This window comes from Eptesicus fuscus, chromosome 4, assembly GCF_027574615.1.
Source record: "Eptesicus fuscus isolate TK198812 chromosome 4, DD_ASM_mEF_20220401, whole genome shotgun sequence".
Lineage (NCBI taxonomy): Eukaryota > Metazoa > Chordata > Mammalia > Chiroptera > Vespertilionidae > Eptesicus > Eptesicus fuscus.
Genome location: NC_072476.1, coordinates 25300392 through 25327239, shown reverse-complemented (window position 1 = coordinate 25327239; position 26848 = coordinate 25300392). Strand labels below are relative to the sequence as shown.

General features: G+C 36.4%; 1 protein-coding gene and 1 non-coding gene across 2 annotated transcripts; one reads left to right on the top strand and one right to left on the bottom strand.

The window, feature by feature from the left end:
* Positions 1-26295, bottom strand: CCP110 (centriolar coiled-coil protein 110). The gene is made up of 16 exons (XM_028145411.2): positions 26082-26295; positions 24399-24543; positions 22332-22487; positions 18577-18705; positions 14662-16300; positions 12247-12377; positions 11314-11491; positions 10602-10741; positions 9739-9855; positions 9277-9378; positions 8974-9090; positions 6669-6742; positions 6024-6086; positions 5309-5368; positions 4741-4826; positions 1-1911 (listed from the first exon to the last, which is right to left on the bottom strand). The coding sequence occupies exons 3-16, from the start codon at positions 22470-22472 to the stop codon at positions 1859-1861; spliced, it is 3030 nt and encodes a 1009-aa protein (XP_028001212.2). The 5' UTR covers positions 22473-22487; positions 24399-24543; positions 26082-26295; the 3' UTR covers positions 1-1858.
* On the top strand, positions 2077-2147 carry TRNAG-CCC (transfer RNA glycine (anticodon CCC)). The gene has a single exon. It is a non-coding gene; the product is annotated as a tRNA-Gly (tRNA).
* Positions 26296-26848: the final 553 nt, after the last annotated feature.

Sequence of the window (26848 nt, the reverse complement as noted above, 5' to 3'; positions counted from 1 at the left end):
TTAAGAAAAGTTTATTTTGTCTTTTTCCTAGAAGCAGAACTAGTGAAAATTAAAGTATAAAAATAAATACAATTCACATTAATGAACATTCCACTTCAAAGTAAATATTAAAAAAATAATGCATATAAATAAAAATTCATTAAAAGCACAAAAACAATGTCTGGCACTTTTCTGAGAAAAGCTGTGAACATTTAAACAAGGTATAAAACACACATGCTCTAGCTTAAAAAAAAACACACTCAAGTTTCTCATCCTTAATCTAAAACTAGTTTTAACCTTCTCCAAAACATACTATTTGTTTTAGCTAATTTGTATTAGTGTACACAAAACTTTTAGTATCTTTCTTACTGGAAAGATCCACAATGATATGAGCAATCTGTCTCCTGAGGTTTCAGAATGATAAAGCATAATTTATCATATTAAGATAATTTGATATTCTTGCCTACAAATAAAAAATATTGGTAACTCAGACATTTTACCTGTCTTTTAACTTCTTGGTTTATTCATTCAACAAATTATACATCTCAATAAAGTTTACACCCAGATAGAGTAGGTTATTACTTTCTGTCCATGGTTGGCTGTAAAAGTTAAATTTTAAATAGAACAGAAAATCAAAGAAAACAACCTTTATCTCCATTCTTTAAAGAATATTAGGAATATATATAGGCTACATTTTCAAACACCAGTATCTTTTAAAAATTCAGACAGGTTAAATGTACACAGTCCCAATTTTATGTAAGAAGCACAAAGCCCTTTTTGGAAATGCTATCATAAATTAACAGTGGTATTCTCTTTCATAAAATCATAGTCCCTTAGTAACATTTTTTGGTTTATATTTTAAATGAATATGTTAGTGATGAAAAACTTTAAAAGGCAGTGCTTCTTAAATAATGCAGAATTTCAACTAGATAATATTACTATCCCATTTGAAAATCTGGCCTTCTCATTATGTTATATAGCCCTTTGTTCTCTCCTAAATCAAGCATGCTAGAAAAAGCAGACTCTGAAGAAACAAAATATACAGACTAAATGGAAAATAAAACTGCATGCAACATTCTATGTTACAGAGATGAATGTAATATCAATGCATGCCACTACATTCAGGAAGACTGTACTGTCTTCACCAAAGTTGTCACCCTCCACAGAAAGATTTTATAATTCAGCAGAAATGTTTCTAAGAGTACCGGGGCCACAAACATCAAACCCAACATTTCTGTAAGACAACTAGCTGTTGAGAGAAATGTGTGCTTATGACCAAAAGGGTGATCCCCAGATACTTCTGTGGTAAATGTTAGGTGGACCACAATCAGCAGGCAAATGTTTTATTGTACGTGGTTATCCTGTAAGACCAAGAATATGAAGGCTGAGAGATTAATCAGTTTTTACAAAACCGGGAGAAAACATTTTTCTGCAATAATTTCCCCTTGAATAAAACAGTATCTAATTTATCAAATTCAGCAATCAGTATGCAGAGATGAATGAAATTTATATTTTAGAACCTATATTTTATCACACCTTTTCAGTATTTTATAAAAATAAACCCAAATGTCCTTTTAAGTTTACAAAAAGTTCTCAACAAACATATGGGTACATAAAACAAACTTATGTTTGTACAGGTTAAGCATAGAGATGAGTCAATTAACTAAACACTAATTTGTCTTCACCCAAACCTAATATTAAAAGGAAAATGGGGGTGTGGGAAGGAATTAGCCAGACTGACCATATTACCCACATAATTATTCAGCCCTATGACGTCACTTTGTCTGTGTAAACAGTCCAGGGTGAAATGAAAGTCTTGGGCATGGACAATAATATGGATGAAACCATCCCCCTTTTTATCCTAATGAATGTTGTCTTCTTAAATTGTCGCAACATTTGGCCGCTTTCTTTGGATTTTTCCTGCATATACTCCTAAAAATAGAGCAAAACTAATATTATTTCTCAATGTTACTTTTTCTATAATGATACTATTTAATGCTCTTGCCAAGCACTAAGATAAGCAATATACATTATATTTAATCCTTACATAAAATCCTGAGGTAGAAACTGCTACCTCAGCAATAAAACCGAGACACAGCGCCGCTGGTGTAGTGGTATCATGCAAGATTCCCATTCTTGCGACCCGGGTTCGATTCCCGGGTGGCGCACATGCTCTTGGCCGAAATCAGTTTGGCTCAGTGGATAGAGCATCGGCCTTTGGCTCAAGGGTCCCAGGTTTGATTCCGGTCAAGGGCATGTACCTTGGCTGCGGGCACATCCCCAGTAGGGGGTGTGCAAGAGGCAGCTGATCGATGTTTCTCATCGATGTTTCTAACTCTCTATCCCTCTCTCTTCCTCTCTGTAAAAATCAATAAAATATATATTTAAAAAAACACACACACACAAAAAAACCCCCCCAAAAAACTGAGACACAGGAGAGTAAGTCACCTGCCTAAGTAACAGAGCTAGAAGCAGAGATTCTGAGAACTCAATTCAACCTGCTTTGTTGCATTCCTTACCCATTTTTCATTGCTGCCTCCTACTCTGCCTTAATTAGTGGTTTCTGAATTTCACTATCAACCCTTGAGTTAAACACAAAACATAAAGTGAACAAATATGCTTTAAAGCACACAAGATCAGACTTTGCAATTTAGTTTGTAAAAACTATAAACAACTTTAAGTGCTTTGCAGTAAATTTTAACACCTTAGAATTCTACTTCATTCTAAGGGTATGATATTCTGTCATCTTAAAAACGAATTTCCTAAAATTGCTTACTAAATAGTTTGTTCTCCATGTAGATTAAATCAAAGCATAATTTCAAATTTGTTTGAAACATAATCCAGACCATTAAAATTCTAAACAGGAAAGAGTAATCTTTTCAAGAACAACTATGAAGCCCTGTGTTAAGATTCACAGTTAGAATTTTATATATCCCAAATTTTCATTTTATGTAAAAGGGTAAGATCCTCTAGTCTTTTTAAATCATTTAAATATTAGAGGCCCGATGTGTGAAATTCATGTAAGGGGCTTGGCCCTTGCAGCTGCGGAGGCTTGCCTCGGCCCTCGCAGCCCTGGCTTGGTCCAGAAGGTCATTTGGTTGTCCGGTCTAATTAGCGTGTTATGTTTTATTATTATAGATGCACTCATGTCTAAGTAAACCTTAGGAAAGAATTTCTGTACCTGTTTAGGTATATATTAATTACACATGCTAATTCAAGGGTTGAGTTCATATATAATTAAGTTGCGATGCAATTAAATCACAATAATTCTCAATACTGAAATTCATTGTATATTATTAACTGTGGTGACTTCCTATTCACCCTTGACACTATTGAACATTATTGAATAAAAACAGTAGTTGCTATTCTGCTTACAAATTCACAAGTGACAAAAAGTGGAGATGAAATGCATGAGAAAGAACATGGAGAGTAGTCACTGTGGCAAATAGATAATTCGAGGCAAAACAGTATTAATTCCTCAATGATTTGCCAACTAGCTAGGCTTTATCACCATATATATATATATATATATCATGGGAAAAAATTGAAAATTTCCTTTTAAAAAGTTGAATTTTCAAAAGTTGAAAATTCTATATAACTTCACAAGCAAGAGATCTGGTGTTTGGTCTGAATCCTTTCAAAAGGTAATTTTTCAAACAGCTCATTCTGGCTCCCTCTGGAATAAGCAGGATCTTCAACTGCATAAAAGAACCGACCAACTGTCACTCACAGTGACTTCCAAAAGATGACATTTAAATTATCGTCTATACATGCAACATTATGAATGAAATTCACTCTCCACATGCAAAGGTCAGCAATCATTTCCAAGTTATGATCAATATCTGATTCCTTCTTTGAACTTCTATGAGCAAGTAGTGATAATATGAAAAAAATTTCTTACGTTGCTTGTTTTCTCCTACTTTGGAGACAATCACTTAGTAATAAAAGCTCTAAAATATGCTAATTGTATATTAATGAGATTATAATTTATTATAAATTTAATTGTCATTGCCTGATTAATTTTGGTTTCTTTTAAATGCTTAAAAAGTAGTATAATTAAAGAAAAGCATTTTAGAAAGTATTTTTAATGGGTCATGTAATTTTTTTGTGAGCTTATCAGTGTGTTAACAAAGATAACTAAAAAATATTAAAACGTTAGCTTAAGCGTTTTGCATTAGCTCAACACTGAATTTGTCTTCTTGCCACCATATACAGAATTTTAAAATACATTATTTAGTTTAGCCCTTAAAGAATCCTTTAATAATGAACACAGATTTAACGCAAGCTTCTTATTGAACACAAGAAAACGACAACTTACCCCCTCCCAACTGGCATATTCACATGTGATCTTGTGGTCAGAGGGAGAATTTCTTTCCCTTCTGTACAGATAAAATATTCCTGGGTAATAGCTACACTTCCCCAAAACTGAACATGCATAGATTTAGGCATGAGATCACTGTTACATGTCACTCATTTATAGAAAGATTTCTGAATTAAGCATATATAATTCTACAAAAATTTCAGATTAAAAACAACAGTGTTTCTATGGAATTATTATAGAAATCAACATTGGAAACAGTTTCACTAAGATCTCCTGACTGCCACAAACTACTGCCACAAATGATCACTTACAGGAATGACTGTGAATATGCCAGAACTATGGTGGCAAGGACAACCGATCCCATGCGTGAGGCCTGCATTACAGGGCAGCTTGTGCACGTCTCTCTTTTGAACGGGCTTTGCAAACTCATTGCTACACACCTGAAACAGGCGCTCTGTTAGGCACTCTGCTCTGTGAAGACTTCTGTCTATTTTGCACAACCCCCTTCACTGATGTCTTAGGGGTTCTAATTGAATATAAAAGAATTAATAAGTCACTTGCATTTAGGTCTAGATGTTCAACATTCAAAGAAAGCAACCATACTGCATCAACTGTTCTTAACACAAATAAGCTTGAAAATAAATTAAGTTTCATGCATGCTCATTAAGGAAGCTATACTTTGCTTCAGCAGGAGACGGTAACATACTTTGTTGGAGAAACACTTTGGTGATGCTGAAATTACTATACGGATGTTTATGATATTTAATGAGCAAAATGGTATGAAATGAAAAGTAAAAGCATGCCAACGTAAGATGACAATTGAAATATACAATAGAAAACCAAAGGGTTATCTTTGAACACAAAACTTTAAAAGTTCTTTCTAATTCTATAAAAAATATCACATTTGAAAAATAGCTATCCTTTATACAAAGAGCTCTAAATTATTTTCCCTCTCAAAGCTAATCTCTATTTGAATATTTTAAATACCCTTATGTGTTACATTCTTACCCTTGTCTACTAAGTAGCCTATGAACAGGAGCATTCTGTCCTTGGTTTGGCTGAAGAACTCTGTTAACAAAATAGAAAAAAATGTAATTCAACAGGATAAATTCCGTTTTCCCCCATTTTCTTTAGATAAATGATAACAGTGAGGTAGAAGTCATCTATGTAATGATATGGCCACTATAATACTACAAAGCAAAGCAAACTGATTAAAGCAAATTAATATGGTACTTATATTTCGCTCACCAAGAGCTCAAACCTTAGGTTTTTGTCAGGAAAGAGATGTCCAACATAAGTATTAATCCTGCTGCTTTTAGGTAATTTATTTATATACTTTACAAAAGCCAATTTTTCCTTTCAAATATCTGAGAGAAGAAACTTCACTCTTACAAGAGTAGAAAACAGATCGGAAATATTAAGTTAGCTTTCGAAGGTTTCTAAATAAATATCAAAGACCATGGACTGAACTCAGGACATATCGACTCAAATTTTCACCAGAGACAGCATGCCTCCAGGAATATCTGGTCTGACATGTGACCAGGTACATGACCAAGTGTTAAAACCAACTCTGACCCTGAGATCCTTCAACTCAGCAGAGAGTGTTCTACTGAGAAAAAATGGAACAAAGCAAATAAAAAGCAAGCTCAGGATTTATAACGTTTTCTTTTAAAAAAAAATAAAAAAAAATAGCCTCTCATTGAGGCTAAGTGATTTTTCTCACCTTGTTTCAGAAGCGTTTTGTTTAACCAGGAATTTCTTATTTGGCATTCCCATTTCAGCAGCTCTAACACAATGTAAAAATAAGGGCACACAAACAATGAATTCAGAAAGGGGGAAAAGACATGTTTACAAATGTGATACATGGTGGCAGAAACAAATAATCTTAAAAGAGTGTACCATGAAAGACCTCTACTAAGCATATTAAAGACTACTTTCAAGAACAAAGAGTTTTAATAAGATAAACATTAGGATATTCCTTGCATTAAGTTTTTCTTCCCATTAAGTATTTAGGATATTAGAAAATGAACATATTTAAAAGATATAAAAGTGACACTGCATATAGGGATAAACTATGTTTAAGATTTGATTCACTATCAGTTACACAAGCTGAACCCTGATAAATTTAGTAGTTAATAAATATATTTATCTAAAGATGAAATCAGATTTTACCACTGGATTTTATAAAACTCTTATATAAAAAAGGGATTTATATCAGTTCAGCTGCAGAAGAGTGAACTGTTCTTTATTTCTTTTTAAAAATTTATTTTTTGTTCTTTATTGCTAACATGAATATACAGACCAACAGATGATGAAAATTAATGGGTACGATAATTAAATTAGTGTGACATGACATGAAAAAACTTACTTCATATACTTCTTCCTATCAAGAGACTTCTGTGTTGCAGCGGAGAGAGACACTCGTGAACTTTTCATTTTATCCTTTAAAATAACAAAAGTAACAAAGCTCTAACAGTACCCAGTAATACCACTAAATTACAGTATAGGATGATCTTAATTGCATGGACAGGCATCACTTACTAGCATTTTGAACTTTAACTTAGTCTTTATAATTGAAGCAGTCCAATTAAAAACGTTTAATTTTTCCCAATGAAATAATATAAAATTTGCTTTTCTTTTGCCAACCACACTAAGATCACTGATTTAAACCACAGATCTCCAACACTCTGATATATTTCAAATGAACTTGGAGCCTGTTTTCTAACTCTGACTTCCAAAAAAAGGAAAAAGCCACATTATAGTTTCAAGGAAATTCCATCAGGAGTAGATGATAGTTTATCAGGCATACAAGCAACATTCAAAGCTTCAAACTCCAAAATCTAATCACAAAACAATATGCAATTCTTTCACAAATTTCTTTTAAATCAGTCTATAGACTTAAGTGTTGCTGGTAATCCTGGGAATTACCTGTGCTTAAGAATTATAGGAAGGGTGCTGAAGTCAATAGAGAATGATATTTAGTATCAAGTATTCCAAACCCAAAAGAGCATATATATATGATTTTGCCCCGGTTCCTGCTAATATTTGGTCTTTGATCCAAGTTCCTAACAGAGCTAAACTTCTAAAACCCTTTTAATCTGACTGATAAGAATGGCAGAAGCATCTTTTGTTGTTGGTTTTTTTTTTTTGTTGTGTGTGTGTGTGTTTTAAATTTCTTTATTGATTAAGGTATTACATGTGTCCTTATCTCCCCATTATCCCCCCAACCCCCCCACTCATGTGCATCTTTTGTTCTAATATTTGGTCTTTGACTTTGGATCCTGACACAGATCTCCTAAACCCACTGGAATTTTCTGGGTGATAGGAGCATCTTGTGTTCTAATGAGGTAACTGAGTGGACTCCTAGTCATCAGAAAGACCAAGCATGATTAGAAGTTTGGAACTTTTTAGCCTCATCTCCTATTCTCTGGAAACAGGAGAGGAACTAGAGATTCAGTTAATAATTGATCATGATGAAGCCTCCACAAAAGTCCTGAAGTTCAGCCCTAACTGGTTTGGCTCAGTGGATAGAGCGTCGGCCTGCAGACTGAAGGGTCCCAGTTTCGATTCCGGTCAAGGGCATGTATCCTGGTTGCGGGCACATCCCCAGTAGGGGGTGTGTAGGAGGCAGCTGATCGATGTTTCTCTCTCATTGATGGTTCTAACTCTCTATCCCTCTCCCTTCCTCTCTATAAAAAAATCAATAAAATATAATTTTTTAAAAATCCTAAAGTTCAGAGAGCTACCAGGCTAGCAAACACATACATGTGCTAGAAAGGTAGCCCCAACTACAGAAACAGAAGCTCCTGCTCTCAGGATCCTTCTGGACCTCACCCTATGCATCTCTTCATCTGGCTAGTCATCTATATAACTTACTACATCCTTTCTCCTATATAATAAAACCCAAATCGACCAAACGGTGGAATGACTAGTCGCTATGATGAGCACTGGGCCTCTAGTTATATAATCTATACTAATAAAAGAGTAATATGCTAATTAGACCGGGCATCTTCCAGGTGACCTTCCGGACAAAGCCACAGTGGTGGGGCTGAGGCAAAAGCAGTTAGGGACAATCAGGCCAGCAAGGGAGAGCAGTTAGGGGGATCAGGCCGGCAGGGGAGAGCAGTTAGGGGCGATAAGGGAGGCAGGCAGGCAGGCGAGTGGTTAGGAGCCAGCAGTCCCAGATTGTGAGGGATGTCTGACTGCCGGTTTAGGCCCGATCCCAGCGGACATCCCCTGATGGGTCCTGGATTGGAGAGGGTGCAGGCCGGGCTGAGGGACCCTCCCCCACCCCCATGCACGAATTTTGAGCACTGGGCCTCTAGTAAACCAGTAAGCGTATGTTCTGTGAGCATTCTATAAAATTACTGACCTGAAGGAGGGGTTAACGGGAACCCCAATTTAAAGCATCAGTCAGAAGTTTAAGTGACAACCTGGGAAGTGTGATCGGTGTCAGAAGTGGGGACAGTCTTAACTGCCTCCTTAACTTGTAGTATCTGATAACTCTAGGTAGATACTATCAGAACTTAATTGAATGGTAGGACACCCAGGGTATCAAAGAACTGGTTGGTGTGGGGGAAAAAACCCACACAGCTGGTGTCAGAAGTATTTTGTGACTGTAGAAGATACAGTTTTTCTTTTTCACTTATTCATTACAAAATCAGATAACATACCATTTGCCTGAGCATTTTCTCTTTGCGAGCTTCTCGGTCATGATGTAGAATAGACATTCTTTCAGCTGCATCCATTACAAAGAATATATCATGAATACCATACAGGGCAGCTCGCAACTAGTTTCAAAAGAAGAAAATATTGTACCCATTTAAAAAAATGAGGTCAGGGTTCAATAATATTATATACACTTTATTTAGAGAAAAAGATTAAAGTTTTAATTAAAACATATTTTCAGTGGTTAAGTGAAGGGAGAGAAATAAAGCATTTCCATTTCCCAAAGCCTTCAGGACCTGTACACTTACCTGAGCCAGCACTCTTTCCTGAAGAGAAGCATCCTGTGCTGAAACAACTCCTCTCTTTAATGGTGCTTCTGACTGAAAACTTCTTATGAATTCCATAGTGTCCTGAAAGAAAAAATGCTCCTTCAAAAACAATTTTTCTTGGAAGGTTCACAATCACTGGAGTTTCCTTTTGTTCCTTTTCTCAGTCAATCCAAAATTACTAAGAATACAAATCTATTACTTATCAGAATCAAAACAGCACTCAACTTTAAAGTGAGATGAAAATACATAAACTATTTTCTTTACATATTTTAAAAAATCATCAGAATGAAATAATCAGATTTCTAAAATTGCCTATATTACAGTAACTAAAAATAGTTTGCTCTGCTTAAGTTCTGAACTATTTTGCCAATTCAGTTGTAACAAGACTGAGAGAAACTGATACAGAAGTGAAATACAAATAATTTATAAAGATCTTCTTACTTTTACAGTTTGTCGAAGTTGCTTCAATTTATCTGTCTCCATAAGCCTACGAGTAAGAAATCCTTTTGCCACAGCAGTTATTCTATTAAATTTTGCTTGTACTTCTGGATTGAAAACCTAGAAGAGATAAGAGAGACACAATGTTTTAATAACTTGAGCATTATACTCAAGATTGTTTTTCTTTATCTATTACAATGAACTAAATTCTTCTATAAATATATGCTCTATGTAGTTTCAACTCTAATAAAAGCTAAACTATTGGATGTATGACAAAAATACCCATGCTCATTTGTATAACCTAAGATAATATAGGAAATATTAAAAAAATAATAGAAAGAGCCTTAGCTGGTTTGGCTCAGTGGATATAGCGTTGGCCGGTGGACTGAAAGGTCCCAAGTTTGATTCCAGTCAAGGGCACATGCCCAGGTTGCAGGCTCAATCCCCAGTAGGGGGCATGCAGGAGGTAGCTGATCAATGATTCTCTCATCACTGATGTTTCTCTCTCTCTTTCCCTCCCTTCCGCTCTGAAATCAATAAAAATATATTTAAAAAGGCCGAAACCGGTTTGGCTCAGTGGATAGAGCATCGGTCTGCGGACTGAAAGGTCCCAGGTTCGATTCCGGTCAAGGGCATGTACATTGGTTGCGGGCACATCCCCGGTGGGGGGTGTGCAGGAGGCAGCTGGTCAATGTTTCTCTCTCATCGATGTTTCTAGCTCTCTATCCCTCTTCCTTCCTCTCTGTGGAAAATCAATAAAATATATTTTAAAAAAATAAAATATATATATATATTTAAAAAAAAGATATAGAAAGATAAATAGATAGTAGATAGATGGATATACATGTATCATTAAGTTTGCCCACCTGAGACCATTTAGTTGTGGCTCTTCCAGAAGGCCTTGTTACGGAGAGTTTGGTCAAGCCACTAGTTGATGATCCCCAGAGGTAGAATGGTGCTTCATTTACAGAACCAAAGCTATGTTGTAGGGCAGAATTAGTGAAACCTAGAGAAATATACACTTAGTATTATACTTGATGTGAGATAATCAGAATATGCAAAACACCTAAATAAACACAACACTCATTACAAACACCACCAACAAAAAAGAATGGCAACTGCCTCTGAAACTGATCCACTTAAAGTATTTATGGACGTTAGGCTTATGTACCAGATGGATCTTTTCAACACAAACAGCATCTCAGGATAATTGAAGATGTGAAGATAAACTCTTACTGGGACAGGAATTAGATGTAATTCAAGATTACTCTGGAGACAGCAAACGGTGTTTTCACTTGAAGTATATACCACCTGCTGCATGAATGAACAAAGACTAGACTCTGTGTCAAATTTCCGGATATTTTCCTTGCTAAAGTGCCTTTTCTCATGAACACCTGCTAACCAGTCTTGGATCTGCTGGTATTGTTTAATTTTTCACTAGTTAATAAGCAGCTGGCAAACAGCAGTGGGTTGGACATGGAATTACTTGAAGAAAAAGCTACAATTTAAAGTGTGACAAATAAAATACCTTACTACAGGATAATATTTTCAAATGGAAAAGAATTTTAAAATATTTACCAGAACTATTGGAATTTGAAGTATGGAGTGAGTCCATTTGAGAGAGCATTGTTTCTAGCAAACTGGAGTCACTTATTTTTCTCCATTCTAAGTCCACTGTATTGTTAATATCCAATTCAGAGGCTCCCGCTGTAATCACTTTCTTCTCTTTGAACATTTTTTCCTGTTCTTCTATTTCCTATAGAATAAGAGTTCATTAAAACATGCTAGATATTTTGTTAAACTGTATCCCAAAATAGTATCATTTTAGGATTAGCTAAAAGTATGTATAATTATCAGCAAATTGTTATCTATTTCAAGTGTTCCTCCCTCTAGAAAAATTGACAATTTGATTTAAAAATGTGATATATTAACAATAATCTTAAAACAAGTGTCCTCCTCTTAAAATATACTCTTGCAGAATGCTTATTATAGCATCTACTTATAAAATAACTTTACAAATATAAAGTTTTGAATCAAGGATTCACTAAATTATCCTTTTGATAAATTCTACATTATTTTTAGACTAGAGGCCCAATGCACAAATTCATGCATGGTCGATCAGGGCCATCTAGCCCAGACCCGAACAGGGCTGAATGGGGCTGGCTGGCCGGCAGTGGGGAGGGACCATGGAGGTTGGCTGTGGGAGTGCACTGACCACCAGGGGGCAGTTCCTGCATTGAGTGTCTGCCCCTTGGTGGTAAGTGTGCATCATAGCGACCGGTTGACTGGTCGTTCAGTCGCTTAGGCTTTTATATATATAGGTAAGAATTTAAACATTAAGCCTCACATTCTGGTAATAAAAATATTATCCATGTATCAAAACCAATGACCCCTTTAGGTAAAAATATTCTGGAGGAAAATTGTAAGTATCCTATCCATGATTAAAATTCTTAGATATCCCCGGCTAAATTCCACTTACCAGCCCTATATCCATACATTTTAACTCCTCACCTTTTGCAATCTTTCCTGTTCCCTCTCCTGCTCAGCTATGAGTAGTGATAACTGCTGGGCATGCTGTTCTTCTAGTCTCTTCCGCATTTCTTCAAATGCTAGCATCTTGCTTTTTAATATTTCCTCATCTTCTGAAAAGAAACATGTCTCCACAGATTGAGAAAATTTACAAATCTAATATCTGATGTTTTCTATCAACTTAAAGTATGTTTCTGACAAGAGATTATTCCTGAATTTGACATTATATAATCAAGATATAGTCAGGCCCCTCCTTTGAACCACATTCTCTTTTGGGACTCTTATTTCATGCTATCAAATAAAGGCCCCCCTCTCACTACCTTCACCAGCTCATTCAACAGGCTCCTAATTGATATTAGGGAATACTGGATGGATCTGGAAGGTGAAATGAAACCAGGAAGAAAGGCATTTCTTTAAATCCCGAGCAATGAAGCCAGCTGGAGTAACAGATTTCTAACCTTGATGATGCAGTAGGAAACTGTAAAATCAGAGCCATATAAAACCTGTACTGTTCTAGTTGCTTTAATCTGTCTTTTTACATTGGCTTTTGTTTTCCAAGCTATTGTATATTTGGATTGCTGAACAATTTGTAAGAATATTTTTTTAACTGTGCATTATTAAAAATGTTTCGAGTTAAGCTGATTGTCAACTTATATTAAGGATTGCTTTGTGCCTACCGCTATCAAGATTTGTTCTGGAAATACAAAGGCAAATGCCTATCCTATGTCAGCACTTTCAGCTTCAAATAGATCATTTAAATGAATGTGAAAAAAAGGTGCTGCTGAACATGTGCTAGTGGAGCAGACAAGTGAGCTTTTTTCCATGCCCCTCCTCCTTTCTCAAAGTACTCTATGAAAGGTTGTATTTTGACAAAGAAAAGTTTTGATGATAATAAAATAGTAATATGGGGGGGAGGGGGGGATTCCGTCCAGTCCTTCAAGACAAGTAGCTCCCTCACTAGAGAGGGGGCACTGCCTCCCTTGCCCACTTTGATAGCAACCTGGCTGCCTCCACTGCCAGAATTGCCACTTGTTGGTTTTGGGATTCCCTGAGACAGCTTCTAGCCATGGTATGTCGTTTACATGGAGGATCAGGTTAGCTTCCCAGATTATCAACTGTTGTTTTTATTAGCATTCTAATAAAGTTGCACAGGTTTTAAATGGTCAGCCTGAACCCCATTTTTCCTAAAAACCCTATTATTTTTAGCAAACAATTTTACAGAACGTGAGGTTTTTTTCAGGAAGACATATATCACATTGAAGCTGAAATGTTTATGTCTAAGAACTTAATTTACTTGACTTATGTCTCCCATTCTCAGCAATGAAGAATTATGAACCATGACAACAAAGTAAGAAGTAATGGAGAAGACATGTTTTAGCAAGTTGTTAATATAACATCAGATGCAACAGAAATTTGAAATAATTTCTATCAATAAAGATACTATTCTTTTTTTTGGGGGGGGGGGAGTTAATCCTCACTTGAGGATATTTTTCAATTGGTTTTTTTACAGAGTGGACGGGAGGAGGAGAGACAGAGAGAAACATCAGTGTGAGAGAGACACATTGATTGGTTGCCTCCCACACATGTGCAACCAGGGTCCGGGATGGAGCCTGCAACTGAGGTACAATCCTTGATTGGAATTTGAACCTGGTACCCTTCTGTCCTCCGGCCAATGCCCTATCCACTGAGCCAAACTGGCTAGTGCTAAAGATACTTTTTTTTTTTTTTAGTAATTCAAAAAAAATTTTTAAAGTATTTTTATTGATTTCAGAGAGGAAAGGAGAGGGAGAGAGATAGAAACATCAATGATGAGAATCATGATCAGCTGCCTCCTGCACGCCCCCTACTGGGGATCAAGCCTGCAACCTGGGCATGTGCCCTTGACCAGAATTGAACACTTCAGTCCACAGGCAACGCTCTATCCACTGAGCCAAACCAGCTAGGGCTAAAGATACTATTCTTGAAATGTTACAGAGCCTTGTGATAGTCTTCTCTAATAATGTTAAAGTATTTACTGAAGGGCCAACTACAGGAGATCTCATCACAAATGAAAGGACAAACAGATGAAAACATTAGAAACCACAGCCCAACAGGAAGAAATCATAGCAATACACTGGGTTAAAACTGAGTGATTTCATGCAAGAACTTTTTCCTCATCATTAACAATATTCTCTATAGTACCAAGTGGACTGTGAAAGATTCATAAATTAAAATTTAAAATCCTGTAAAAAAAGCCAAATGGCAATAAACTGTAGCTAATACGCTCTCTGGTAAGATAAATGAAATTAAGTACCCTAATGAACAGATAAAGATGATTATTTTGCAAAATGTCAATTAAAAGTATTCAATAAAGGTGTCATCTGCTTGACAGGTATCAAACACTTCCAAGTTTCTTACCTCTGGAAATACTTTCTAACATTTTATTCTTGTTGATGTAGACAGATCCTGGAGGGTGTATTTTTTCTGGCAAATGTTGCCTTTCCTGTTCAGCTGTTATGACATATGGGCAGTTTTCTTTTTGCAAACTATCCATATCTAAATCAAGTCTCCGTTTAACTTTCTCAAAACTGTTATCCAAAAATTGTCCATTTCCACAGGACACTGTAGGGGTGTCCATCTGCTGTCTGGCATTCTGGTTTTGCATCAGTAAAGGAGATGGGTTTTTTACATCATAAGACTTATTCAGTTCCATTTGTAAACTGCAGCTTTTCTCTAACACACTGGCTGACTTGAGTCCACTCATGGTTCCAAAGTTTTGACTTGCTATACATGGATCAGTGATATATGGTTCATGCAAACTTGGCATTGCAGTACTTGCACTGTCCATTTTGTGTGGAACTCTTCCATCAGATGTTAATTGACCTTCCACAACAGCAAGTCCATGAATAACTTTATTTTCTAATTGATTTCCTGAAGATTGACATACCTGATTTGAATTACTTAAAACCATTTCCTGTATAGCTTCAGATGTATTTTTGCTGACATAAACCTTGCTTGAACAAACTCCTGTTAAATCAGTTGGTAACTTTGGCACCGTTTCAGGTACGCTTGTTTTTTCATCAGTATCTTGAACAACTAAGTCTACTGTCTGTTCTTTTCCTTTAGGACTTAATTCACAGGCATTTACTGGATTATTTATAAGTATATTATATGCTGATGATGGCCTAGAACGCCTTCGATGCATTTTAGGACTCAGGCTTGGCTCTGGGCTAGGTAATTTGGCATATGAATTAGTAAGACTTTTGATAACATTATTTTCAGTAACAAAAGTGGGAATGACTTTAAAATCAGAATCAGGATCTGAAACAGTGGGGTGGCCAGTTCCCACAGCTATGTCTGCTTTAGAAAAACTACCCAAAACTGCTGTGTTCATGCTGCTTGCTTGAGCAGAAGCACCTTGGAGAAGAACATTTGATTTATTAAGGCTTGGTTTATCAGGAATCACTGAACCACAGTGTTTGCCCATAAACTGAGTCTTCTCCTTTACACAATCAGTCACTTTAACGGCATCATTTTCTTTGTCTGAATGACTCTCATTAACACTTCCTTTTGCACTACTTCTCAGACTGCGTCTAGATTGTTCTCTCTCTATATATTCCTTTGACTTTTTCATCAGGTTCTGGAGACTCATTAAGTAGGGATCTGGAGTAACTTCTTCTAAAAGTGATGGATCCTGTTCTTCACATTTTGGGAGGAGACCACCAGAAATAAGAGTCTCTTGTGGGGTTGCTGAGAAGGTCTTCAGAGAAGCTTCATTTTCTGTACGACCAATATCTGAACTACCACCTTGCTTCAGAAAATTAAATTTTTCGGAATCCCTAGTTAAGTCTATTCCATTAGATTTAAATTGGTCCTCATTATTCAATGGCAAAATTCCAGTTATCTTTTCAAACTTTGCTAAAGTAGAGTGTTCAGTAGAGCTTGGCAAGGTATTTGGAAAGGTAGCAGGAACATTCAAGTTTCTGACTTCTGAATTAGAGTAAACTGTTTCAGCCTCCCACTGATCAAAATCACTGGCATTAGGTGCTTTTCTAACCTGAAAAATAAAATTTAAAAAGTAATAGTTCCTCATTGCAAACAACACCTTTGATTTTATTGTTTTCTAAATAAAACTAAAATTTAAAATTCAGAGTTCTAATATTTGAAAACACAAATAAAGACTTAAGATTACCTTTTTCTATGATATCCTATACCACATGAAGCTCAAATTACTTAAATGAAATTAAGTACCTAGTGGTCATTCCTGCCTATTAAGATTTTTTTAAAAAAAGAAAATTATTCTGATACATATGTGAACATATGTGCATGTGTAAACACACACAGAGATATTCATATATCCATGTGCAATTTAATCTTGGAATAGAAGCATTTTCCTTAACTTTCTTCTGGTTATATGTTATTAATGTTACCAACTGTTCCACCTATAAGAGCTATCATTTAAGGATAGCAATACATAAGACAAGTAGCAAGTCGTTAACTTTATTACACAAATGATTCCCTCCTGAACAAAGACTAACTTACCCTGGATAGTGATTAAGAAAAAATAATTCAGTAATAAGACGCCTGTCTCCCACATACTTACTCCAAATTTTAACTAAAATCCGTCTATGTAATGAGATAAATTTGTAGTAAGTGATAGCTCAGCCATGTAGCTTAAATTACTTAAAAATAAGAAAAAATTCAACTTCAAACAATTAACTGATGATCATTTAAAACAGAAACCTGTTAATGAGCTTTAGAAGCAAAATAAGTAAAAAAATTTGATAAATTAAGATGAGAACAATTATGTATACAAGAGATCCAACAGAAAAAAAATTTCATTTTGTATTTAAATAATTCAACTTTGCAAAAAAATTAAAAATGAACAAGGATGGTTTCTAAAGATTATACAAGCATATATTAAACTGGCAGAAATCATTATAATATTATGTGAATATAGACTCCAGTATCATAATTACTGAAAGATTTTCACGTTGTTTTGCATGTGTCGTTCCCTAGACCATATGGCACTCCTGTTTGACTGTACAAATCCCAAGACATACTAGTATAATGGTTTCCAGGTACTATGCAATAAACAGTACAAGGTGTTCTCAGGACCAAAATAAAACAAAAGAAATACATATTCACAAAGTCTATGAACATATTCATAGGTTTAATGTTTTTCGTATACCTCTAACATGAGCCTTTGGTTACAGGATTTAAATAACAAAAAAATTTATGTTAGAATCATAAGTTTTAAAGATGTGACAGATCTTAGAAATCTATTTTTAATATATAAAATGTCTCTACCTGCATAATGCATTATAGTTCAACATTGTACATGCTCTACTAAACAGAGAAAGTTTTCAGACTCAACAATAATCTCTTTAGTAATATATTTGATATATTCCCTCAATGGTCCAAGAATGATAGACCATTTTTATTTCAATAATAAAAAATATCAAATTCAAAAACCCACCCTTGTTGTGCTACACATTATATATTTTAAAGTTAATATATGAAGTAATTATAATCTGCAAATTAAAATCTACTACCCACAGAGAAATGAAAGCAGCTAGCTGTTAATGGGAAATATTCTAAAATTTATTGTACATGTCTCATCTAGTATAAATTACACAAACCAAAAATCCTTAAGAATATGAAAAAAAATATAACCAGCAAAACAGTGCTATATATGGCAGAAATTATTCAATCAAATTCATTTATTTTCTTTTTAGTATAAGATGATCCAGACCTTAAAACAAATTGTTTAAACAAATTTATATTAAACTAAATAAAAATAATTACAAAAAGTATGGATCAGTTGTTTAAATGGTTTTAATTTGGATCTAAGATGCATCTAGGCAATTAATACTATTTATCTAATCAAAATTGCATTTGTGTATCTAAGAGCAGAATTTTCACCCAAAAAATTGGGGGGCAGTTATTTACTTTAACGAAGAATGAGAATAAGATAATTGAGTCAATAGTTTGATTAATTCAGAGGTAAAGTACAATGGACAATTCTATCATTTTGTCACTGAGAATTCTGTGTTTTTAGAGTCATAGGACACATACAAGAAGCAATTATATCCAATGTGTGACTCCATTGTATTCGTACCCTCTGACTCAAGTACTGGTCATCACTAACAAGCAAGTGAATTTTCTTTGGAATAACTGAAATGGAATATCACAAATTATGAAACTTCTCAAACAGAACAGTAAAGTATATTGGTAATTAACTATTAAGTGCAAACATATTTCTGAAAAATTAGCTTCAATGCTTAGCTTATGATTTCTTAATTATAACTGAATAGAGTTTAAATTACACACCTGAACATTTTCAAGAATCTCCTGGACACGAGTCAGTAAAGCTTTCTTCCTATTAACCTGCTTTCTTGCTTCTACATCAAGTGCTTTTTGCTTTTCTTGTTGCATTTCCTTTCTTTTCTCAATATTAAGCTACAAAACATAATAAGTAAGGATTTCTCATAAATATACAAATAGCATAAAACCAGGAAGTTTTGAATCAGAGTGGTTAAAATATAGTGAAAGAAGAGTGGTTAAAACTATAGTGAAAGAAATCTGAAGTGGTTCAGGGTAATTGACTGGGATCAGTGGTGATGAAAATGTTCTGTGTGAGTGTGAGTAATACAAGTGTATACCATATATAAAAATCCATGCAACTTTAATACCCAAGATCTGTGCATTTTACTGTATGTAAATTATCCTCAACTTAAAAAAAAGTTAAAAGGAAAAAACACACCTTCTCAAATACTCTAAAATGAGTTATAAAATCAGCCCTTTTGGCCACTGTTGAGCTTTTCACTTGGCAATACCTTACTTCAATGGGTCAGTTAGATTCTAATATTCTAAAACAAGTACATTTTAACTCTTTGCTACCTCAAGAAAATATCCAAAGGGTTAATGATAAAGAAATAGATGATATTTTATTTGCCTACAAAATCAGTACACAGGTTTGGTTCTACTTCATTGTAACCTCCACTAAAATATAATGTACCTAAGAAACTAAAGACTTCTATGCATTATATCTTTTTTACAGTGGATTTAAATCTTAATTATTAACTTCTGGGAAACTTAGTTACTGTGTTAAGGAGTTAAGACTTATGCAAATGGAAAACATGTTATAAAAAATTTTTCCAAAGTTGCAATATTCATCCATCAAATCTATACTAATAAAAGGGTAATATGTTAATTAGACCGGGAGACCTTCCAGATGTCCTTCTGGACAAAGCTATGGTGGCAGGGGCCAAGGCAGAGGTGGTTAGGGGAAATCAGGCCAGGAGAGGAGGGCAGTTGGGGGTGATCTGGCCAGCGGGGGGGAAGTTGGAGGCAAGCAGGCAAGCAGGCAGAGAGGTTAGGGGTGATCAGGCAGGCAGGCAGGTGAGCAGTTAGGAACCAGCGGTCCTGGATTGCAAGAGGGATGTCTGACTGCCGGGATCGGGCCTAAACCGGCAGTCAAACATCCCCCGAGGGGTCCCAGATTAGAGAGGGTGCAGGCCAGGCTGAGGGACAACCCCCCCCCCCCACCACTGCCCCCCGTGCACGAATTTCGTAAACCGAGCCACTAGTCTATAATAATAAAAGGGTAATATGCTAATTAGACTAGACATCCTTCCTGACGAAGCCGGGGCCGGAGGGAAGCCAATTGGGTCCTGGGTGCCTGTGGGCAGCCCTGGGGAAGCCAGCCTGGGTCCTGGGTGCCTGTGGGCAGCCCTGGGGAAGCCAGCCTGGGTCCTGGGTGCCTGCGGGCAGCCCGGGGAAAGCCAGCTCGGGTCCCAGGTGCCAGAGGGAAGCCGGTGTCGGCAGCTGGGGGAAGAAAGGCCTACTCTTGCATGAATTTTCGTGCATTGGGCCTCTAGTATAACATAAAAACATGGATTAAAAACAAAAACATGGATTAATGCCCATAAATATCAGATTTTGCTTATAAATAAGTTAACTGATGGAGTCATAGATCCTAAGCTGTAAGGTGTAGACATTTTGGTCGATATTAAACTAATCAAGCAACATGTCATCAAGTAGTTGATAAAAATGTTATAAAATTTTTCCTATTTGCATGGTATCAAAGAATCATTCCACCCTTGCTAATAAAATCATTCCATTTACTTGCTAATAAAAAGGGGGAAAGAATATACTTTAAAGAATCATCTGATAGGCACCATTATAAAAGCAAGTATTCAAACTGAACATCTAACTAGAGGAACTAGATATTTTGTAACTTCTGATTTAATTTACTATGCAATACATGGCATCATCTCCAAACAATTCTTACCCAAAATGTTTAACCTACTCTAATCAAACTTTTAGACTTAATTTGCAGTTTATAGAAACTATAGTGACTAGAGGGCAAGTTAAACATCACCATGAAGGAAACAACTAGACAAATCCAAAATGTAAGGTAGTCTACAAGATAACTAATTGCTCTAATCTCTTTAAAAATTCACTATCAAATTTTTTTTAGGAGGTAGAGGAACTGTTCCAAATCAAAAGAGATTAAAAAATTGTAACAAGCAAATGTTACTTGTGAATTTTGACTGGATTCAGATTTTAAAAAGTTATAAAAGACATTTTGAGTGCAAATTGGGATATCTGAATATGAAAAGAATCATAAAGATGCTTTTAAAATTATTATTGTCTTAAGGTATGATAAGGGTATTGGGATTTTATGTAAGAGAATATCCTTATTCTTAGAATATATATACCAAAATACCAGTTGGGACAAAAGTAGGTTTACAATTATGAGTACATGAAACAGAGTTTATTCTTGTGTTATTATTTATTAATTATTATATTATTTTCCATACAAACAACTGTAAACCTATTTTTGCCCTACTCTGTATTAGGGGAGAAGTGTCATATATCTGCAATTTTCAAATGGTTCAGCAATAAGACAAAAAGAGTAGGTAAATATACACACACACATACATATATAAGATCAAACACATGATAAAGCAAAGATGGCAAAAATGTTAAAAAACTGTTGAATCTAACTAGTGATATATGGGTAGTCATTGTATTACCCTTTCAACTTTTCTGTATGTTTGAAAATTTCATTACAAAAAGTTGGCAGAAAATACTGATCTTTTAACTACTGTTATACAAAAAAAAAAAAATTGAATTCTCTTTCAATCATATTAATTTTGATTTGACATAAAATCACATACATTTAAAGGGTTTATGATGAAAACTGTGTCTTCCCTCTCATCTTATATTTCCTTACCCCTCTCCAGAGAAAGAATACAATATCCTTATTTAAAAATCCAAATAGTTAACATATATTAAGTTCCTCCTATGATCTAAATACTGTTCTGAGCATTTTAAATGTATTAGTTCTTTAATCCTCAAAACAGCCCTATGAGGTAGGCATTATTTTTATCCTAATTTAACAAATAAAGAAAACGGACCTGCAAGTTCACAAAGCAGGTAAGTGGTAGAGCAATGATTTGAACCCAGGCCAGAAGGCACCACAGCTGGACTTTAAACCACTATTCCACACCGTCTCCAAGAGCATGCTGTGTGCAGTGATTTATGGTAGCTCATGGAGATCCTTCCATGCCCACACATGTAGGTCTACTGTACTCATTTGAATGGCATGTTTGAGATTCTATAAGATGAATCATAGTTAAACTAGTCCACTACTGATGGACAGGTTGTTCATTAGTCTTTTGCTATTTTAAAGAATGCTACCATAACCTTATGAATATTTCTTTGGATACTTAGATGAGAACATAATGGTAAGATATTCCCAAAATGGAATTGCTGAGTCAAAGGTTATGTACACTTTTAAATTCTGATAAACAAACTACCTAATTGCTCACCAAAAAATAAAATCAACTGATTCTCTCAGCAAAAGTGTTCTTTCACCACAACCTAAGGAACATTAGGTCCTATCAGATCTTTGCCAATCTAATAGGCAAAAAAAAAGCTAATTCATTTGTATTTTTTTAGTTATAAATAAATTAGGCATCTTTTTGATGTTTACAAGCCTTTCTTTTATTTTTCCTGTGAAGTGCCTTAATGGTTCACTACAGAAAAAAGGTTATTTAAAATCAAAGAATGTTTACCAGTGGAGAAAGCACAGCCACTCCATGGAAGCGAATAAGTGAAATGCCTTCAGACTGAACAGGTAGAAAGCTCTCTGTGGATAGTGATGCCTTTTGGATTCTGGCAAGACTTTTCTCACAGAATTCCTCATATTCCTCCATCTTCCCACAACCACACTGCAAAAGAGAAAAATGTCATGTGCTGAGAAAAATAGATCTTCATTATTTGGCAAATTTTTTGGAGCACTAAAATATTCCTAGAATTCACAATTCCTAGAACTGGCCTTCCCAAAAATTTTTCACTGATCAGGAGCTAATTCTTAAGTATAAGGAAAGTGGCTCAAGATTCTACCCAGTTAAGGCTTACATCATGTAGTAAATATTTCTGAACATTTGCATGCTAATCAATCTTTAAATGTGATTAGTTTAGAAAAGTATTAAGAACTTACTAGTGAAACCTACTTGAAAGACACAAAGTTCTCTACCACTTTACTAACTTTGGATTATAAAATAGAATATATTTTCTTTAGCAGGACTTAGCTACACAACACAAGAAAAACTAAAGTATGCAAAGGTACCCAGAAACACAGAATGGCTATTTAAATTTAAAAATTCTTTTTCTATCATGGAGTTCAAAGTCTATTACTTGCATATTTAAAAAATATATTATGACTCCATCATTACTAGCCAAGTCAGTCAGCAGTAGAAAACAGAAAACCTATTGACTCTCATAATAATTCTATTTTATTATTGAAAATTGGAACCATTGCCAAACTACTTAAAATAATCAGCCCATTAACTTCACAATTTCTAGAAGTTGCTATGGTGGCTATGAAAATACAAGGTAACCAAGAAGGATTAGCCACCATATTCATTCATCAAGCAAGCGTTAAATATTTGATTGCCTGTTTCCATAGCATTATGTCCAACATTGTTTCCTTTAAATAAACAAGGAAAATAAAAAAAGAGACATCATGAGACTCCTAACCAACAAAGGAATGAACTATGAAAAAGAAAAACTAATATAATAATGTTCCTTTAAGTGTTCATTTTAAAGCAATTCATTAACAAAAAAAGAAAGGGTAGGGAAATTCAATTCATGATGCAGGATATACAAAGATGAAATAAGATAAAATATGATACTGTCCTAAGTCTCAAGGTACTTAAAAATTCAGTACACTAAAGTGTCAGGGACAAAATATAGCACAATTAGAAATGAAGAAAAGGCATATTCAAAATAGGATTAGATGATAAAAAATAAGATATGTTGCTACTTTTGACCAACTGGTAGTCTGAATAACTTCTTCCTACGATCCCATCAATTCTACTTGTTTCTATATTCAACTTATGCAAAGTGAGAGTTTAATTTCAGAGAAATGGTTCTCTTGAGTTGAATGAGGTTATTTTCCAAACTTACTATTCATAAAACAAGCAAAAGTAAAAAATAAAACCAACACCTTAACAATACCTCAATTTTTAGTCTAAATTTCAATCCATATTATGATGTCTTAACAACCAAATATGCAGAAGCTAAGATGTAAGAGAAATTCAAATAACCCCATATCTACTAAAATACTTCAAAATATTTTTTAACATAATCCATGCATCCAGCATTACAGGGAACATAAACAGATTACTCATATAATCAATGTAACATGTTTCCTATGAATGTACATGCAAAGCATAAAATTCCATTCTAAAGGTCTGGGAAATTTAAGGAAATAAAATAGCTTCATGGCAATAGTTTTATTTTTCTTTCAACAACATCATATAGATATGCCTCATTGTTTCAGAAAGTTAAATCCACGTCCCTTAAACAGTACATGCATGTCATACATATTGCAGACGTACAGTAACTTATTATTATAACAGTATAACTAATGGCACATGATAATGCATAAAATATCCCAATACAAGTGCTAATACGATTATGGAAATCACCAAATGATCCCAGAAGAGCATGACTGGATCCTTCTTATCCTTCAGTCTCAGCTTGGTCTCCACCTTTGAAAGGCTGTCCCTTTAAATTAACCCTGTGTCAGTCACTGCCACATTACACTGCTGCTTCCCAATTTCCATAGCACTTACCACTATCTGAAATTATCTTGTTTATTTCCTTGGCTTTTGTCTGTCTTCCTCCACCAAATCGTAAGCTCCATAAGCACAGGTACTTTCTGAGTCCTGCTCACAGCTGAATCCCCATGACACAGAACAGTGTAGGCACACAGTAGCACTTGATAAAAAGTATTGAATAAATAAATTAGGGTAATAAGCTCAAACAATAATGTAAATTTTAAAAAAAGCTAGTAAGGCAGAATGGACTTTGGAGAATGGTAGTTTCATGGATGACCGTATTTTCAAAGAAACTGGAACCTCTAAATTGCAAAGGCAACCCATTCAAAGAGTGAGCATCTGTATCCTATGATTAAGCAAGAGGGCACTTCCTTTCTCACAACAGGGTTTCATCTTAAGGGAGCCTTGACTACAAGGCCACTCCAACCACAAATCTACTGCCCCACATTTTGCCATGGGGCATTACTGGCCCACTTGAGCTAATGATTTGTCAGCTGCATCACGTTCAGACATGCCTTGTCTTCTCCATTTATACCATGACCCTTCTCCAAGTAAGTCTCTTTGCAAACCCCAGACTCAAGGCCAGGCTAGCTGCTCCTCACCAGTGCTCTACCGGAAATGTCATGGAAGGGGATGGTCAAAGTAGCACAGAACAGATCTGGCTTTGCTTTCAGATTCTGGCTGGTTGTTGACCCACCAACCCTCCCAAAGACATAAACTTCTTTTGGAGGCAACGAAGGGCAAGGTTTCTTAGGCACATACTAGCTGTGAGTTCTTGGCAATTCACTTTCCATCTCTAGGCCTCAGAATCATGTGTAAAATAGGGATAACCTCATCTGTCTCCAAGGGATTCTGTGAGGGTTCAACGAACTAACACACGTCTGGTAATTGGTATCCTGCAGGACACGCAGACAGCATCAATAAATGGGGGCTGCTTTTACTATGCAGATGATGGTACGATGATGATGATGATATTTATCACTACGTAATGAACTGGAAGGCAGTGACAGTGCTCGGTTCCTGGTAAGACTCAAACATAACGTAAAAACGTGGAAAGCGGGACAACGGCTTCCTCATTTGGCTCTTTCCAGACCCTCCCCCCATTAAATCAATCTCTAGCACCTGCCATTTGCCTAAGTTAGGGACAGGGAACTGGGTTCAAAACCAGATAGAAGCAAAGAGTGGGAGCTACCTGGCCCCACAGAGTCCCAGGGCGCCTGGTCGTGGTAATCCGCGTTCAGAAACGGCCAGTGCACACCCGGGGGACTCCTCCCTCGCAGCACCGCAGGAGAAGAAAAAAGGCCCAGTTTTGTCCCTAGGAGGCGGTTCTCCGGCTCGCGCCGCAGTTTATGAACCCGGACCCTCTGCTCTCTCCCCAGCGCCCCACGCCCATCTCCCTGCGCTCCGGTGACGAGGCTCCATCCCAAGGGCCCACGAGGCAGCGCCAGCATCCGAGCATCACCTCCGCGCCCGATGCCGCCGGCGCCCGGGCACCGCCTCCCCACACCAGCGCCTTTCCAGGGGCTCGAGGCCCGGGAGCCCGGCCCTGGCGCTCGGTTCCGTACAGAGCCCGCCCTCAGCTCCTGAGGCGCCAATTCCGCCTCGCCGGTGGCCTCGCAGCAGGGACCCTCGGAGTGAAGCCCCCTCAGCACGTGCACACCCGATCTCCCACGGCCCGGTGACCTTTCGTTCCCTCACCACGGGCCTTGTCAGGAAGCAAACGGCTCAACTGGTACTGAAAGAGAGCAGCTCGGTCCACCGCCGCCTTCTCCTCCTCCTCCCGGCCATATTATCGGTCTCAAGCGACAGCGCGGGCTCCAGGCAACGGCCGCCGCCGCCGGGACTCCACCTCTCAGGGCCGGCACTTCCGGTACTTGCTTCCCGGGCCGTTGAAACGGTTGGGCTACTAGAAAACTACAATTCCCGAGGTGCATTGGGTTAGCGTTTTGGTCCAGTGATAGAGGGCGTAGGACTTATCAGGGCGCAATGTACGATGGGAAGTGTAGTCTTCACAGCAAGCTAATGCCTCTGCTACTATAATTTATTAGAATGGGAACGCTCCTTTTTTTTTTTTTTTTTTTAATTTGTGATCGTTGGAAAACACGACATTCATCGAATTTTTTTCTGTAAATATAATATTGCCTAATCCTAGAGGCCAACTCTCATATTTAAGACATTGTTTACCCTTTTGCAAATCAGTGGGAAAATAATGTCTGAAAAAGGTAACAGGTTCAAGATGACAGGAAAAGCCCAAATGTTTTAGCAAAGTTCTCCATCTAAACATGTTACCGGCTTTCTGAAATACTAGAGGCCCAGTGCACGAATTCGTGCACAGATGGGGGTCCCTCTGCCCCGCCCCAATCGTGGCCCATTGGGCAGGGCCGGCCAGGGGGAGGGAATGAAAGAGGCCACTACATCATCCTATATAATAAAAGGCTAATATGCAAATTGTCCCCACGACCAGG

Bases quoted from the DNA above. Each gene is read 5' to 3' on its own strand.
- CCP110 (XM_028145411.2), bottom strand. From the start codon at position 22,472: ATGGAGGAATATGAGGAATTCTGTGAGAAAAGTCTTGCCAGAATCCAA. The intron at 18,706-22,331 runs GTAAACATTCTT...TATGTTTTGTAG, and splicing joins TGGCTGTGCTTTCTCCACTG to CTTAATATTGAGAAAAGAAA. The intron at 4,827-5,308 runs GTAAGAATGTAA...ATATTCAATTAG, and splicing joins AGGCTACTTAGTAGACAAGG to AACCCCTAAGACATCAGTGA.